The 18,549-nt window shown below is 34.8% G+C and overlaps 1 protein-coding gene across 1 annotated transcript; it reads left to right on the plus strand.

Moving 5' to 3' along the window:
- Positions 1–519: 519 nt before the first annotated feature.
- On the plus strand, positions 520–9,581 carry LOC113079467 (ras-related protein Rab-10-like; the record flags this gene model as incomplete). The annotated part of the gene is made up of 6 exons (XM_026251731.1): positions 520–648; positions 2,658–2,703; positions 3,931–4,069; positions 5,524–5,613; positions 6,750–6,851; positions 8,518–9,581. Coding segments are annotated over 6 exons (593 nt in total), but the record flags the coding sequence as incomplete, so codon positions are not given.
- Positions 9,582–18,549: the final 8,968 nt, after the last annotated feature.

Consider the following 18,549-nt stretch of genomic DNA (forward strand, 5'->3'; position numbering starts at 1 on the left):
TTTTGAATCGACCACATTTTAAAAAACGATTAATCGAAAAATCTATTTTTTTTTTACCCAGCCCTATTATTGATGATGTCATCAAGGCCACTTAAGTTTCGACCAATGAGAGATTTGTTTCATAAAGCTAGTAGCCCTTAACATTTGACTATGAAATGTAATTCTTGATGGATAAAATAAAGCCCCCCCCTTCCATTTTGTTTGACATCTTGTCACTTTGTGGAAATAATATGGATTATGAATTTTATTTCATGTTGACTTGAAGTGCATCTCTCTCTATCTCTCTCCTTCTCCTTCTTTCTATAGTTCGGAGCCTTCAAATACTCACCGGAAACTCCCTGCAGTCCCAAGAGAAAGCTTACACACTCACACACGCACCTTAACTATATTTGCTTTATTAAACTTTTAATTTAATCTATTATAAACCTTTAAACGCATAAAAAAGAGACTAATGGGGCATTTTCTTGCTTTTCTCTTCCTGTCTGGCACTAGTGCATTCTCTTTTTGTTTGATTGACAGGATCTTGGCTCAGTTGGGTGGTGATTCAGTCTGGACCCTTGAGGGGCCCCACAGCTGCAGAGGCTCATGGGAAGGGGTCTGATTGGCTGCCCATCAGGAACCCTTCTATGGCCTTTGTTTTCAGAACCAGTATAACCCAAGTTTTAAACCAGCCTCACATTTAGTGGCCAAATCCAGGTTTCTCAAACCGTTACAGAAATCATTTACTCACCCTTGTGTCACTTTAAACCAGAGAATCCCTTTCCTCTGTTGATGTTGGGCAGAATATCCAGGCTGCCCTTTTATTATCAATGTATTGGCCCAAAAATGACAGCCTTAGCCCTTATTGTTTTAAATGGAGTAGCAAAATATTTTATTTAGCATTCCAGTCATGCAGGTTTGTAACGACATGACGGTTAAGATAACCGATAACAGAGTTGTCATATTTTGTGAATTGTTCCTTTTAAAGCCATATGTGGCATTAACTTGGCTCAAACTTTCTGCTTTCAAAGCCCAAAATACCCGACTGCAGTGTGAGGGTTGAGGGTCCAGTCAAAATCCTTTCAACATGTTTCCAGGGTTAATCTATGAGTGTGTGTCCTCCACTTTAACTTTTTGCACTGTTTTTTATGAGTTTTCTGGTTTTATACTCTCCGTATCTCTTTCTAGCTCTGTTCTGTTTCTGCGGTGGCCTGTGTGTATTGTGTGAGAGTGACTCAGTCTTTGGCTGCTCATTTGTGGATCATTTCAGAAAGCGGCTCCCACCCATAGTGCAGCTGTGTGTGTTTAATGGTTGGAGTTCTGCTCAGCATTAATGCTAAATATGTTGGTCAGTCTTTGTGCAGTCCTTGGTACACGTGTTCACATTTTGGTTCGGCATACATGTCAGGGAAATAATGCCAGGACAGAGATAAGCTGCTGTTGAAAACTACATGATTTAAGTTGTCCTATACATGCGGTGTACTTTATATTAAGGGCTTCAAAGTAACTCATACGCACAAGTGGCTTGCCCTCCTGTCAGATGTGTTTGCTGCTTAATGCATTTGAACGTTTTTTTTTTAGTGCATATCTTGCATCTTATGTATCTATATCTCTACATGTTAGAAAGTCAAGCTAGTATTTCCGTTTTGCATAAAGGATCATCCTGACACTAAGTGAAGAACCAGACGCATACACTAATAACAGATGGTTTGCAATATTCTGAGTAAAATATACATTTTGTCTAAATATGGAAGCACTTGAGATCTCTTTTCTAATATACAACAGCAGAATTAAGAGTGTGTTGCAGCAGCATTGTTTTTACATTTATAGACCGAGACATAATCTGTTCAATAAATTGCTGTTAAAATATAAAAACAAGCAATTTGAAAATTTTCGAACATACCAAACATAAGCCTCAAAATTGAGGAACATACTGAATCACTAATTTGTGTGTATCGTTACACCCCTAGTTACACCATACTATGTTGTTCCTAAATGCTTTTGAGCAGTTTAGGTTGTTACTGACACTTACTAGTCCAAGTCTCTCTGTAAACCTCACTAATAAAGCTGTGCAGCAGGACAAACGCGGTATCTAACCAGCGATCAGTTCAGGACATTTTCCCAGCATTCGTTTCTGTCTGAATGCTTTTACTGTGCCGTTGGACCATTAAACTCTCAGTAGTTTCACAGATGAACCTTTCCATTCGGCCTGTCCTGTCCGTGTTGGGCTGTGCTAGTCTCAACAACACACGCTGCTAGTGAGAGATCTCTCTACCCTACATCATCTTCATGAGCAAACACTGTGACCCTGCGTTCAGCCGCCCGAGTCTCTGCAGAAACTCATGTTCTCTGGTTTATTTTGTTGCTTTTAAAATAAAAAAAAATGGTAGAAATGTAGCGGTTTCTTGTCTCCTAAATAGTGGCCTCAGGAGGACCGTAGATCCCCGACAATCCACTGCAAACTCTCATTCAGATCTGACTTCATTCTAGTATGGAAAAGCATAGGTGGATCCGATCAGTTACCACTGAACAAAATTCCAGTGATTCAACTTTTTCTTTTCTCATTGAATATTCAGTTTCACTCACAGAATTAAAATTTGATTGTGAATGCTGTTTATTTTAAGTGTCTGTCTTCAACTGTCTTTCTGTTTCTGCCTTTTTTAGGAATCGATTTTAAGATCAAACAGTTGAATTGCAAGGAAAGAAGATAAAGCTACAGATATGGTAAGTGCTGGATGTGTGTTTGCGTGAGTTCATATTTATAAAATGCATTATACAAAATGGTGCTTTGCGATTTATAACCATGTTTTTGTGTAAAATCAGTTTAGGTTTAAATATAAGTTATATAAAAATTTAATTATATTTGAATGAATATATTAAAAACGGAAAATGATATAACAAACATATAACATATACGTGTACTTTCAAGGAAAAACAACACTATAACTTAAAAAAAAAAGGAGTTTACTGTAGTATTACATAAGTCACAAATCTGACAATATAATTTTAACTTCAATGTAAACGGTTTAAATACCACAAATTCTTTGCACAACCCAAACATTACCCATGAGTTACTCCCCCTCAAGCCATCCTAGGTGTATATGACTTTCTTCTTTCAGACAAAAACAATCACAGTTCTATTTAAAAATGTCCTGGCTTTTCCAAGCTTTATAATGGCACTGAATGGTGGTCAAGATTTTGAAGCAAAATAAAGTGCATATTGTTATTTGTACATTTGTGATATTTCGATAATTTCTATATGCTATATAGCCCTCGTTTATATGCAGGATACAAAATTACCACTTGTCACACGCCAAAAGCCTGTAAATGGCTGTAGTTAGAAAATAAAACAAGGTATTGACAGGTAACCTGGAAAGTAACACCTCATGTAATGACAGTGTTGTTCCTCATAGTTTCATTTGTTTAGCTTGTGGCCAGGAGTGTGTTACCATTCCGGAGTAATGAAAATAAAAAAAAGACGTTTTTTTGGCTTTGTCTCAGTGATACATTTATTTTTTTAAGACACAGTTTACTGCAAATATTAAACAGAAAATCGACCAGATAGTTACACTCTCATTGGGAGAAAAATGTCTTCAATGAAATTACATTTGCATGTAGGAAATTGTGGCATTTGGCTCCATTTTTTATTTGAATCCATCTGAATGAATTATGTTTTACAGGTTTGGTGGATTTTCATGGAATTATGGATCAAGTTATTCATGTTTATCACCCCAAAACAGTTTTTTTTTTTTTTTTTTCCATTTTGGATACTTTCTGTGAAATTGGCTTGTAGCCTATTGAAACGCAATTGATTGTCCAACAGTAAAGCAGAAGGCAACAGTCAGCTGTGGTCACCAGCTATTGCCAATCGAAGTGAAATTGGATCCATTGGGTCCCTGAGCGTCTGGGCTGCTGTAGTGTCTGATTGTGGTTGTTGATGTGTTTGTGCAGGGATACAGCGGGACAGGAACGGTTTCACACCATCACTACCTCTTACTACAGAGGGGCCATGGGAATCATGCTCGTATATGACATCACCAACGCCAAGAGCTTCGAAAACATCAGCAAATGGCTCAGAAATATTGATGAGGTCAGTCTCCACACAACCGTACTGTAACCCTCAGACAACAGCCATTCAGGAAGGGATAGTTGCCTGCAAAAATGAAAATTCTGCCATGTACTCAACAAGATTTTCCAAACCTTTGTTTGTTCTTTTGTTGAACGTTACAGAAGATATTTTGAAGAATGTGTGTAACGAAACTATTGCTGGTTCCCATTGACTTCCAAAAATATGGAAAATAAATAAATAAATACTGTAGAAGTCAATGGGAACCAAAAACTGTTTGTTTACCACCATTCTTCAAAATATCATCTTTTGTGTTCAACAGAAGAAAGAAAGTCATACAAGTTTGGAACAACACGAGGGCAAGGAAATGATGACACAATTTAAATTTTTGGGTGACCTATCCCTTTAATAGGATTGTGCAAGTCTGAACAGAAAATGTTGTGATTGTAGATCAGTTAAACTGGAAAAGTAGTTTTGCCCTAAGACCCGGATTTTACACTTGACATTCACAATAGTTAACAAAGGTGTGCTGAAAATTAAACTTCAAAATGTATATCACTATGAAAATGCAGTGTTATTTTATTATCATTGATAATACTGTTAAGATTTAGATTCAATTTTTTATACATTCGGTTCTCATTTTAATTTATTTTGTGTGTAAGCAAAAGTTGAAATGTTGCCTTGGCTACCGTGTGGAATATTAAAAAGACATAATTTATTTAAAATCTCTCATTTTAAAATATTTGCATGACTTGAAATGAATATTTAATTGAAAAAAAATATAAAAAACCTTGTAAACATGTAAAATGATTGTGACATGGGCTGAATAGGGAATGTTGGCCAGTAATTGACTGCCCAGAACACATTCTGCTCTAGTGAAACCAAATTGCATGAAGTTTTTTTTATGCATAGTTTTTTTTCATGGTTTTTGAGACACATTAATTTCTACCTAAATACAGAGTTTCTTTGAACAAGCATCTTTTGACGTCAATGAAGAAACAATATGGGAAGTGTTTTCTCTTCCCTTTTAAAAAAATATTAAGCCCATTTATTTTAGTTGCCGTACTATGCATGATCATATGGTTCGTTTTTTTTTTTTTTTTTTTTTTATTATTGTTGTTATAAATAGAACAGACATTTTTGAGTTAAGAACCGCTGGTGTCTGACTTTTGAAGTTCCAGTCCTGCAAAAACACCAACTTACAGACACATAGTCATGGAGTGAAACTGCTGACTGTTAGATTTTCAGTCTGATGAGTTATACAGGATTTCCCAACAATCAGCAATTTCAAGAGAACTTGTATAACATGAGAATCCAGGAGGGATGTGGTTGTGTGTTTGGTGGCATGACTGATGCAAACTCAGTTCTTCAGTACTGTTTCTTCTGTGACCTCTGGAGCCACTTTAAGCGAACTATCAGTCTGGACATCAGGATTTAGTGAGAATGCATCATCTCAAAAGTGTGTATGTTTGTTGCAGCACGCTAACGAGGATGTGGAGAGGATGCTGCTAGGCAACAAGTGTGACATGGAGGACAAACGTATCGTACCAAAAGCCAAGGGGGAACAGGTGAGAGACTGGATGAGTTAAAATTCAGGCTGGGTTGAAAATATGCATTTTATTTACAGATGTAATGATGCATTGTGAGCCGGTAACCAAGAAAACGTGGTATCACTGCTGTTCCATAAGCGCCACCTGCTGTCAGGGAGTGAATTTGCATCTCATTCTGCCCATCTGCTGCTTTTGTTTCATGCAGTTATGTTTTATGTAGTATAGTTTCACAAAACTGAAAGTCTCAGAGCGTTATATTTTTGGTATAAAATTTCTAATTATATTTCATTTCTAATTTATATCTAATTTAGATAAAAGAAAACTGCTCATGCTGTGTATGCGCAGCGTCTTTGTTTATATTGTGATTCAGATGAAGTGGTTGCCTCTAATTTTAAATGGAAAAAGCTCAAGCAAATCTGTTTATATGAAGAGATTTCTTTTTATTTGTATTTATTTGATTTGAGATCTGTTTAAAAATTTCAGTTTAGTTTTGTTGTTTAACACATTTAAATATCACAAAAAATGTGCAGCATTTTATACAAGTAATAATAAAAAGATCCCTTTTCATTTATAATTTGTCTTAAATCTAATTTTGTTTAAAAAAAAAACATGACAAAAATTGTATTGTGAAATCAGTATCGTGAATCGTATCACATTGATTGAAAACTGCGCTATCTGCAATTTAAATGTTTGTTTTTTTAAAATTACATTAATGTACCCACTGACATGATTTATTGTAGTTTACAGCATTAGTTGAGACATTTTCTCCTTGGGGAAAAAAAATAACATACTACCCCTGATTGCATACATATCTAAATTAATCGATACTGAATCGAGATCAAGATTGAATCAAATCACAAGCTTGTGAATCAAAATTGAATCGAATCATGACATTTATCTTAATACCCAGGCCTAGTCAGGATGGGCATTTTGTCCACTAGTTAAGACTTTGGTTGACTATTTTTTTTTTTCAGTATACTATGAGTCAATTCATTTGTTGAATATTTGTCAGATGCCCAATTGAATCACCTTGCTTAGTGTTAATTTAGCTCTAAGAATTTGTGTAATCATATCCCCAAATCCCAAATGTGTTCATACATATTAGTTCAGGCTTGTAAACAATGAATGAAAACTGTTCTTGTGCCAATCCTCAGATTGCGAGAGAACACGGGATTCGCTTCTTCGAGACAAGTGCAAAAGCCAACATCAACATCGAGAAGGCGTTCCTCACGTTAGCAGAAGACATTCTCAAAAAGGTGAGGTCGGGAATGACTGAAGCAAAAATATCACGATGCAAAAGAGCATCAATTTTGTGCCATTTGACTCATAAATACAGTCACAGCAGCTGATCTCTCTTGTATATTCAGTGCTAGGTTCGTTGCTTTTGGTGTTTACTTTTCTGTATAATATTAATCCTTTTCTAATAGTGGCACAGAGCAGAAATTAGTCTGTATAGCTTTTTTTTCTGATTCATAATGAAACAAAACAAGTCAAGTCTAAGTCTAGAGGTGTGTGATACTGACAAAATATTATGTCTCGATACGGGATTTTAATTCATTCAAACAATTTGTTCAAAACGGCTGATTCATTTAGAAATTAATCAAGTGAATCTTTTCATAAGGGATATGTTGTGCGCACAAGAGGCTCCGGCACGATCACAGCAAGAGAAATAAATTATTTTGGTCATAAGAAAACAAACAGGATGTACTTTCGGCCATCTTGGTTTTCTAAAACTTGTGTGGTGTGGCCATAAAACGTTTTGTTTTGGTAATTTTGTTAATTATATAACTGAAACGCATTTCATGTTTCATGGCATTTTAGTATGACATTTAGATTTATTTAAATCTAATTTAACATTCTAATTTTGTCGGCTAGGAAATGAACATCGTAATGTTTAGGAATCAGCACAGTCAGTGGAGCAGGGTCTCCATGGGTCCTTAAAGTTTTACATTTAGTTATTCAATTTTAGGCCATAAAAAGTCTTAAATGGTACAGGAAAGTATTAATTATGAATTCAAGCAGTCTTAAATGTGATGATTAAACTTAAAAAGGCTATTAATTTAATTAAATGAAGCTGCTTTGTGAACTGCAATTATCGAAGAACAGCTATATTTCTGCCGTTCTGAAAGCTGGCAAAGAATGAATGTACATTTTCAGTAAGCCCTTCTGCTGGTTTTGTTCAGACCAATGCAAAGATTTACCCATATATTAGATACATTTATGTTATTAAATTAATGTAATATATTTGATTGATACTTATTGTTTAAATTAATGGAATCATTGATACTGTTTACGCACCCCTTTTCTTAAAAATGGTTTACTTTTTTTCATTTTTTTTTTTTATAGTTTTGTGAAAACCTGTATCTGATCTGTAAATCATGCTTCTTACAGTCATTTTCTGGTTTAATAAGATACCATAGATAAAGCCCTACTCTGCTTATATTGTATTAATTTCATTTGTGCAGGTCTTAAAAAGTCTACCTCTGGAAGTGGTTGAAAGTGGACAAACTCAAAACGTTTTAGACTCCTCTAAGACCTTACTTAGCGTTGTCCACTTGTGATCAGATCGATGAAAACACATCTTAATAATGCCAGGTGTAAACAGGGCCTAAGCGTTCCCAACTAAGCTAGCCAAAGGCCACAGTGGCAAGGAACCAAAACTCTATCAGTGACAGAAATGGCAAAAATAAAAAAAATAAACTTGGAAGTAAGCAGACTCAGTCCCGGAGGCCGGTTCTCCTCTGGCCAGACGAAACATGGTGACTCAACCAGTGGTGAGAGTTTGGGCCCGGAAACCAACCAAACCAAAGCAGGCTATCAAAACAATCTTAGCTTCACGCCAAATACTCAAAGTTTGATGTTTGCAAAAGCAAAATCTTTTATTAAATCTTTTTTTTTTTTTTTTTTTTTTTTTTTACACAGACGCCCGTAAAAGAGCCCAACAGTGAAAACGTGGACATCAGCACTGGAGGCGGAGTCACAGGATGGAAGACCAAGTGCTGCAGTTGAACATACACACACAGTTACTCACACACTTTACACAAACACACACACATCGTCTGTTCTTCTATACCCCCCCCCTCTCTCTCTCTTTCTTTCTCATTCACTCATCCCTCGTTTCTGTCTAACACTCTTCCATTTTCTCCTCACAGGTTTCTTTGTAAAACACGTCTCTAATGTTTCTTAAAATCACGGCTGCTTGCTGACATCATTTTTATTTCTGAAAAAAAAAATATAATAATACAAATGTAAAAAGGAAGTCATTTCATGTTTCTTCTTATTTTAAAATTAAAGAAAGAAAGACATGAATTAAAGAAAAAGTGCGTTCACCACTACATAAAGACCATCAGTGGACCTGGAGACGCTGTCGGAGCGTTCAGTACGACATCCTAAACAAGACTTTTGTCCAGTGTTTTGGGTTAGTGTTGTGTGTTAGTGTGAGAAATCTTCTCTAACTGGGTTTTTTGTTCTTTAATTTGATTTCTTTCATCCGGTGCCTTAATGTAGAGCCTTAGAGCCCATCCCATCCAAACAACATTTAAACATCACTTTTCTGTAACAGTTACACAAACACACACACGCACACACACACTGGTCCTCTCCTCTCTGCTTGACCCACTAACTCAACCCAGCACATCTGAGTGGAACCATCCGGTCTCAACCTGTTTGCTCAGAAGAGAATGGCATCATATGTATTTTTGTTTAGTTTTTTTTATTATTATTTTTAAATGTAGTCGTTTTTTTATTTTTCCGAATGTTTTATGAATCTCCTCTGTATGTTTTGTTTTGTTTTCCCTCACTCAGTTACTCATTCTCTCCTGCATGCTGGTTTCTTTGGGGGTTTTGGGGTCTTTTGTAAGTTTTGCCATGTTTGTAATTGACAGGAAGTATCTCTTCTGGTCCAGATACGTGTCAGGGAGGGGAGTGTTCTCTTTGGAAATTCAAACGATTTTGCAGATCCATTAAAAATAAGCTTGTTTAAGTTACATGTTGGTCCCGTTTATTCAAGCATGGAGAGTTTGCAATGTTGAGTTTTCAGGGTTTCTGTGAGTTATAAAAAACATCTTAATTCACTCTTCCTCAAATAAAGGTCTTAAATAGGACCAAACATTGATTAAATTCATAGTGATGGTATTAAATGTTGCATGCATTTCAAGAAAGCAATATTTTCCTCAGCCAGTTGCCCCCCCCCCCCCCATTCAAATATCTAAAGATCCTTAAATCGATATACATTAACTTGAGATGCAAAATGAATAAGCCTTGTTTTCTGAGAAACTGAACAAAATAAAGTGAGTTTATGCTTACAGCAAAACTCAAAAAACAAAACTTACTATTTAATGTAATTTTGCTTCTCAAATAAATCTATCTTGATTTAAAACTTGGTCTTAAAAAGTTTTAAATATACTTTTACATAACCTGCAGAAATCCTGTTTTTTTTTTATTTTTATTTGATCGATACCTTTTGAGAAGTATTTCAAAATATTTTCATTTAAATGTATTCCCTCCAGTCTGATAATCTTCAATTGTGATGGTGCACACAGTTTTTGGAATCGAAATCTTTCAGAATGAAATGTTTTCGTAATGTGATGAAGAAAAAAAAAAAGCATTTATTGCTGTTTAAGTTCTGATCATAAGATTTCTGAAACTTGGGGTTTTAAATTAGACTGGATTACTCGTAGTTGATCAAAATTCTGTCGTGAATATTATGATTACTGTAGTGTGAATCTGTACAGTGTATTCCTGTCTCCTCCTGGTGGCAGAATCACACGTCTCCAAAACTGTAATATTTGAAAAAATAGTTATTTTTCCCCGAGGTCCATGACTCTAAAAAACATCGACAGATCAATCACTATTAATCTATTACTTTACTTAAAATTATACTTTTATATTTTATATAAAAACTTAAGGTACGTGTGTAAACAGCAGTTAATAGCTGTTTAAAATACATGGCCTATAATATATAAAAGTAACACATGCAGTTGTAATTAAGATGACTGACAGGTAATGGAAGTTTTTTCCCCCTTCAATTATGCTTAACTACAATAGTTTTAATTTCTAAATTATCTTTGCCACTGATTTCTTTCTTAGATTAAAAAAAAGTCCAGTTACAAACGAAAGGACAAGTTATTATCCAAACAAGTTGATCCAAAGGTGCGCGAAACCCATTGAAAATAGGAGTTTTCTTAATTTGATTTATTTTCAAACATGTATAAAACAACTTTTAAAAGATAAACTCTTTCCTGTAGGCTGTTTTACATTGCACTTATTTGCATTCTCCTTCATTTCTGTATCATATTTCCGGTTCCGGTCGCATGTGTTGAGGTGCGCGCGGATTGTGCAATGTCAATTTAAATAAATTATTGGTTAACTCATGCAGAAAATGAATAAATCCCACTGCGAAAGACAAAATTATATGCATTATACATATTTACGTTCATACAATATATTAAGTATTTGAATGCACATGAAAGCAACGAAATATGAATAGCATAATTACTTGTGGTATATCAATTAACTGTAGCCTATACATTTCAGCTTGTAATGGACCACACGATGGCAGCACAGAAAAGAAGATCGTCATGTTTATCCAGATTTTGGGAACTGAAGATGGGAGCTGCTTCGGATCTGAAATGGAGCAGAAAGTGGGTTTCTATTCAGATGTGTAGAGTGAGTAGAGCTGACAGCAGCCTTCAGCATCAGCTAGAATTCAATTTACATTGAGTAACAACGCTGGATTTATGACAGCTGAAATATTCAGATGATACTGAGCAAAGTCAAGCTTCATAAATAGTTTCATGAAAGCTTTGAGAGGAGAGACAGGGCAATAATAAAACATTGAAAGAAACTAAATCCCTTTATTGTCTGGAATAAAGATATCATCATAAATGAAGATGTTATCTTCTGAAACGGAATATATGACATATGAAGATACATTTAGAGGCCATAAAAACATTCGATAGAGTTGGCATATAAAGTAACATTAGCTCAGCAATTTTTAATTGAATTACTGAAAATAAATGTAGCTAATTATTTCAAAACAATTAAAGCGTTCGAAAAAATTACGTTACAAATAAAAATTAATATTTCGTTTAAAACGTGTATGTATTGTAACATGCCTCAGTAGCTACGTCATAATTGGAACCTTTGCCGCAAAATTCAAACAGTAAAACAATTATGACGAACAGAGCCATTCAAACCTAAAAAAAAGTCAACGGTAACGTACAGGAATTCTAAAAATAAGGAATTCTGATTTTTTAATCAATAAATTGTATACATAGAAAAGCCGACATAAATGTGACAATTTTCGCCAACATGACATTTATGAAAAATACTCTTGTCCTGAGAATGCAGTTAAACATTTTAATTAAAACCCGACCCATTGAATAGGTGTAGTTTTGTGTTCACAAAACAAAAATACATAAATAATACAATTAAATAATAAATAAAACAATATGACTGCATTGGAATTTTAGAGGGCAAAATTCACAAAAATGAGTACAGTGTAAAAGGTCACAGTAGTAGACTATACAAACATACAAATAGCCTAATAATAATAATAATGTTAATATAGGTTATAAAATGATGGGTGAAGTCAGCTAAAATGGGCTTTCAGGTCAAATGGGCAAAATAAGGTTGTAGCATAATATCTCTTTAAATATTTATAGTCAGTCACAATAACTGATCTTAATTGCATTGTTGCTTGTTGACATGTTACAATAATTTTGATTAGCCTGAGTTTCTTAAGGCGGGCTTGTCAGAGAAATTGTGAAGTAAATGAGCCTGACATGAATTTCATTCATCACCAATAAGGGTACTAAAGCAATCATACATTACCAACAAGGCAAAGGTTTATGAACAATGTTTTGGCATGCTCTTTCATATAGAACAGTTTAATTTTAAAAAGTGTGGCTGGTTATGCTAAAATGGGCTGTATACACACATACACATTTGAACACAGAAATTGAGAGTGGTTTATTGTCCAAGATATGCATTTAAAATCTAGTCTTAAAAAAATACAAACACAAAAATTATCAGTCAAAAAATTTTGAACAGGGAGATTTTAATTTTTTTAAATATTGAAATATTTTTGCTATTTCAAATAACTGTTTTCTATTTAAATATAATTTAAAATGTATTTTATTTCCTATGATCAAAGCTACATTTCTAATATTCTGATTTGCTAAATAAACTTTTTTTATTTAGTTGAGTTTTTTTTTTTTCAGGATTCTTTGATGAATGGAAAGATCCAAAAATCAGTATTTATATTAAAAAAGCTTTTGTAACATTATAGACTCCACCATCCATTTTAAATAGTTAACATATTTAAATAATTTCACTGTTTGGCCATGGCACAATAAAGACAATAGTGTCAATTTACTGTTAAAAAATAAAATGACCTCTGTTGTTCTTTTTTATGTTGGCCCATTTTACCTGAATTTTGTTTTATAGCTCAAGAAGGTGCACTGATACTCTAACTCTCATATTTTGAAAACATTATCTAAAAATATATAAATATTTAAGAAACAAAATATCAGCCACAATACAGCAGAACATTGACTGTCAAGAGAGCAAAAAATATATTTCTGAATATATTTCTGTATCCTCGAATTTAGATCTAGTTTAGATTTTTTAACACAATACAACATTCATATTGGTTGGCTTTTACGAAATGTTTAATAAAAACGATTAAAACTTCTGTAATTAATTATGTATAATTAACAGCATGTAGCCTATTTTTGCATTTCAAAACTGCTGCAATACGTGATTATAACCAGAAGATGGAGCAATACGTTTTCCTCCACATTTCCATCCTGCAAATGCAATAATGACTGCCGTTATATATTCACTTAAATTACTGTGAACTCTAAAGAAACTGTTTTGAGTATATATTTTCACATATGACACATTACAAAAAAAAGTTACAAATCAAAAACATCTGTGATAAATATTTAAGTGAAACAAGCCTATTAAACACACAGTAGCCTATATTATATGGATCAAGAACGCTACTGGAGTAAATCTAGCAATAAATACTATTTGTTTTATTTCTGAAACAACCGTAAAGTTTCATGTGAAATCTGCGCATGGCAACTAGCAGCCGTGGCGTGCTCTCTATGGAGGATGCGGCGAGCTGAGATGCTCAACGGAACCGTGAGGACTCCGCCGTCACGCGCCGCCGGCGCACACTTCAGCCTGCGGATATCAACACAGCTGCGAAATAAACACACACACACGCCCCGGTAATGGCGGATGAACGGTAAGATTGCGCATGTCGGCATGTGATGAAACTGCAAGACTCTAACATCAGTATCAGATCCGATGCCTTTACATTCACATTCACAAACAATCAAATTTAATTCTTATTTTCTGAATCTTGAATTTATAGTAGAGTGTTAGGCTACTGAAACTCTAAGTGATCGTATCAGGCCAGAAGAGAACCCCATGGAAGGCCTAACGGCCACTTTCAGAATTATTATTATTATTTTTTTTTTTTATATATAAATAAATATAAAAACCAATGTAGTGTCAAAGCACTGGCTTCTTTCTACCAATGCCACCTTCACATTTACAAACTTTAATTTTGAACTTCCCATTTGACCATGTCGTTTACCTACCCTTCGTTTTAGTATGCAAAATTATACAAGCCCTAATTCTGCTTTTGAAGGCGTATCAATTATACGTCAGCATCTCAATTATACGTCAGCATCATCACCTGTAGATGAAGCCCATCGGCTTCCTGCTGCAGAACCACGTCACACACTGACGTCATTGCGCTGTTTGAACGCCAGAGGGCGCTGCTGGACGGAGAGTCTGAGCACTGTAACCTTGACAAAGCAGACCGAACCACAATATGATATGTTTTTATTTGGCCTTACAAGATGAAGATACGCCAGCTAGTCATTTTGATTTAATTAGGCTACACTTAAAATAAACATTTCCAACGACCTTTAATTTGTTATGTTCCTTGTGGGGATTTTTTCTTGAATTTAAGGCATGTTCACACAAAATGGCTGCCAATCGGAGCCCGCCGTTCAATCATGTGTATTAGAATATAAATATTATTAAAAATCTTCACTGAAAAAGCACACGCGAAGCATTAATGGTGGTTTATTTGAATAATACATAGGCCTACATGCCGGTTATTTGACTTGACCAGTTTAAACAAATCGAACTATTTAACTCTTAATGTTCTAATTATTTCATTTGTTTACAAGTAACATTGAATGATGCATTGACGTAGACATTCATTTTTGCTTTTCTGTAAACGTTTACAGAAAAGTTAGCCACTTTTAAAATCCTGTAGCTACTATTAAAAGATGACCACACTCTCCTTTCCTTTTAATCCCCCCAACAGGTAGCCTAGCTATTTGACGGGATATTTTGACGTTGATGAACTTCTTACAAAGATTGTCAGATGTTTTCTAAAAAGTTTCGTTTTTATTATCCACATCAGTCTGGATTTGAAACTATATCTTCACATCATATAACAGGTATAGAAGTTCATCTATTTTTTTCCCTTTCTTTTTTTCTAGCCAACTGTTGAACTGCTGAAAAGCATCACTTTATTAAAACACCCGTAAATAATAATTAGCCTATTTAAATATTTCCCTCAGTGTGTCTAAAATCAAAGCGCGTGCTTGCGCGCTCGTTCCCGCGTTCATTATTCGAGGTTTGGATTAAAGGAGACATTTAAACTCTTCTTACATTTCACTGGCGTTATGAAATATTTATAGCCTACTGGAAAATTCTTCCATTCTGCACAAATGAACGCACCACGAGCAGCACAAACAAAACTAAAACAAACGAGTCTGAAACCTACCAAATAGGCTACGTTTTTTTTTTTTTTTTTTTGTCAAGATGTTCTTCAAAAATATCCTAATCATATTTTGACTCCTTCACAGGCTCATACACGGAGCAAATAGCTACTCCATGGCATGCACTCCATCTCGGGTGAGTCTGAATTGTGAATTATGAATTGTGTCTGAAATAAATATATGAACATAAAAGCTAACAATAATATCCTCTCGAAACCGTCACAGTAACATGATCATAGCTGGAATATGAGTTAAACGGGCGAAAATACGTCGTCAGGTCCTTTTTACAGGAAAGAAAGACGGAGAGGAAAATAATCTTGAATGCTTCTTCATACTTCCGTCTGACGTCATGGTTTAATTGTGACGTAATAAAGGAGCGTTCATGCGGAATCAGCCGCAGACATGATTAACCCACATCTTACTATTTTATAAGGAATGTGTTGCAAGCTGTTAAAATGTTAAGAGTGCTTATAAAATATTTGTAATGTATTCATTGTTACCTGTTGAGTATTAGCTCTTTTGCAGTGAAAATAACATGAAGACAATTCAGCATCTCATTCATCTATGTTTTTTTATCATAATTAATACACATTTATTAATAAATACAAGCTTTCAGCTTAGTTCAAGCGGTCATTTTAATGTACAGAAATTGAGCAAACAAAATATTAACTTTTAGCTTAAGAAAATGAAAAGCGTAAAAAACACTGTGGCTGATAATAACCTGAAATCTAATAAAGTTTTTAATAAAAACGAAAAATATATGTACAACATATCCAGTGTAAAGACTGGCTAAAGAAACAACTGTTCATCTCGCTGTCTCAAAACTTTTTGTTTGACAAAATGCGCCAAAATCACGACAAAGACTTATATTTAGACTATGCTTGAGATGTGATAATTAAGAAACTTAATTGGAATCATTTCTCCTCTATTCTCTATTTTAACTTTTCAGATCATCATTAGTAAGCTGCACATAAAAGTGATTTCAAAAGTATGTGACTGGGTCAAAACTTTTTATTATTATTATTATTATTTTTTTTTATTATAATTCGATTATCGTGTCTGTTTAGAATAGAATAAGTCCTTACCTTATAATGAAAGCATAAATGTAATGGTCTTTATCAGAAAGATTGATGCATCAGCAGCCTTCACATGAAAAACTGAGAAGGATGCATTTAAAAAAAAAACTCCTCCCGCATACTTGGATATTTACTTCGGATTAATTTTGAATAAAAAAAAACCGATCGGGTTTGTGTTGGCTTCGGATGATAATTTCGGAGAAATGGAGGAAACGACGGAATGCAGCATTAAACCAGAAGAAATGAGAAGAGCTGAAGAAACTCTATTGTTAAACTCTATTGACAACCATGCGTTTCCTCGGGGGTCGGCTGGTGGGGGTGGGTGAGGTGAAGGTATGCTCAATACATCCAAACAGACCCTCCAATCTGTTGGTTTTGTAAGCACAAAGCATCTCTGTAAGCCTTCTGCTGTAAAATCACTTTATTGATGAATTAAACTGGGGTCTTGCCTCCTAGCAACGTTGAGAAATTGATTTCTATTGGATTAGTTTAATTTAAGATTAAACGAATATTTTCCTATTCACTTTGGAGGGAAAGTCTAAATCATTGGCCAATCTCAACAGCCAAGGGAGTGTTTTCAGTCTGTGTTTTAAAGTGAAATGCACTTAAATGAACATGTTAATTGGTGAACTGTTTTGCATTTCAATTGCACCTACTTGCATTGTCCTGATTTAAAAGATCATTTCACTTGTGGAAAACATTTCTCTGGTGTTGGATTATGAGTTTGGGTTTGAAGAATTATTGTCTAAACTTTCTTTGACAGTTTGGATTTTCTTTAAAAAGAATTCAGGAGATCATTCAAACGTTACATGTTGAAAGTTTAACTCTTGCTTAGTGGTTTATGAACATTTCAGGATTTAAACAGCTGAACTGAACACGTGCAATTTAAATGCAGACCAATATTTACTGTTTAATCTCCTTTAATCATAAATTTACATATAATTTTTATTACAGAAATCAAGGACTTAATCAAATTAAGCAAACGCGTTCATGACTGTTATAGGTAGCCTATTTGATATGTCTATGTGGATTTTATATGAAAGTTTTTTGTGTTATTCAATCCAGCATTAAAGTCAACAGGTCAAAATCAATTAGCTAACAGTTTTATGTAATGTCCATCAGAAATAAAAATGTCAAGTTTTAATAACCTGCTGATGATTCAAGCTTCGCTTTTTCTTCTGTTTTATTTTCTAAACTCAACAGTCACAAGCGAATTTTTCCCCCATTAATCATTATTCTTCAGTAGCCTATTGTTGATTTAAATAATTTTTCTAAAGTTATTAGGATAATTTTTGCGTTTCCGGTAGACATAAAACACAGAGTAACTTCTTTATTTACATGTCTGTCCTGGAACGTCCTTGCTTGCGAACTTTAACGGGATCATACGGGGACATTTAGGGTGTGTCCGTGTCCTCGTGGGACGTGTTTCTCGGAGCTCGCGGGGCCGTTTTATGAATGGTGGATGTGAAACCTTCGTGCAGGAAATGAGAAACTCCATAACATCTGACACCGGTGACCAGATCCGTGACCTGCGCCGTAATGGCACGACCACCATCCATCTCTTCCACACACCAGCAAACACACACAGCATCTCCGACAGCAGAACTGGTGCAGGGGGGTGGGGGGATTGGGGGCAGGGGTGAATTCCGGAGGGTGGTCTGCGGATGGGTGGGTGGGGGTGGGTTAAAAAATGGGCGGAGCATATAAGCAATGGGGGTAGTTTTCGATTCATTCCTCCAATGTGTTTTTCCTCTGGCTCAAAGACAGAAAAACATCCTCTTGCCAAGGCGTCAGGTTTGATCACGAGGTTTTCAGAAACGTTTACTGAACGAATTTCTTGTAGAAACGAAAACATTACGTTGTTATTACAGGATACAATTATTTCAGATGTCAGTTGCAGCTTATTTCCCTCTTCTTTTTTTTTCATTTCAACTTTTTGGTTTAATGCACATTTGAATACATTTTTTTGTGAACAGATCACTCAGATACAATTCAAAAGAATACAATAAGCACTGAAACAGAACGAGTTTGTGGAAGTAAGACTGAATTTCATCCGTTCCATT

This window comes from Carassius auratus, unplaced genomic scaffold, assembly GCF_003368295.1.
Source record: "Carassius auratus strain Wakin unplaced genomic scaffold, ASM336829v1 scaf_tig00028186, whole genome shotgun sequence".
Classification (NCBI taxonomy): Eukaryota; Metazoa; Chordata; class Actinopteri; order Cypriniformes; family Cyprinidae; genus Carassius; species Carassius auratus.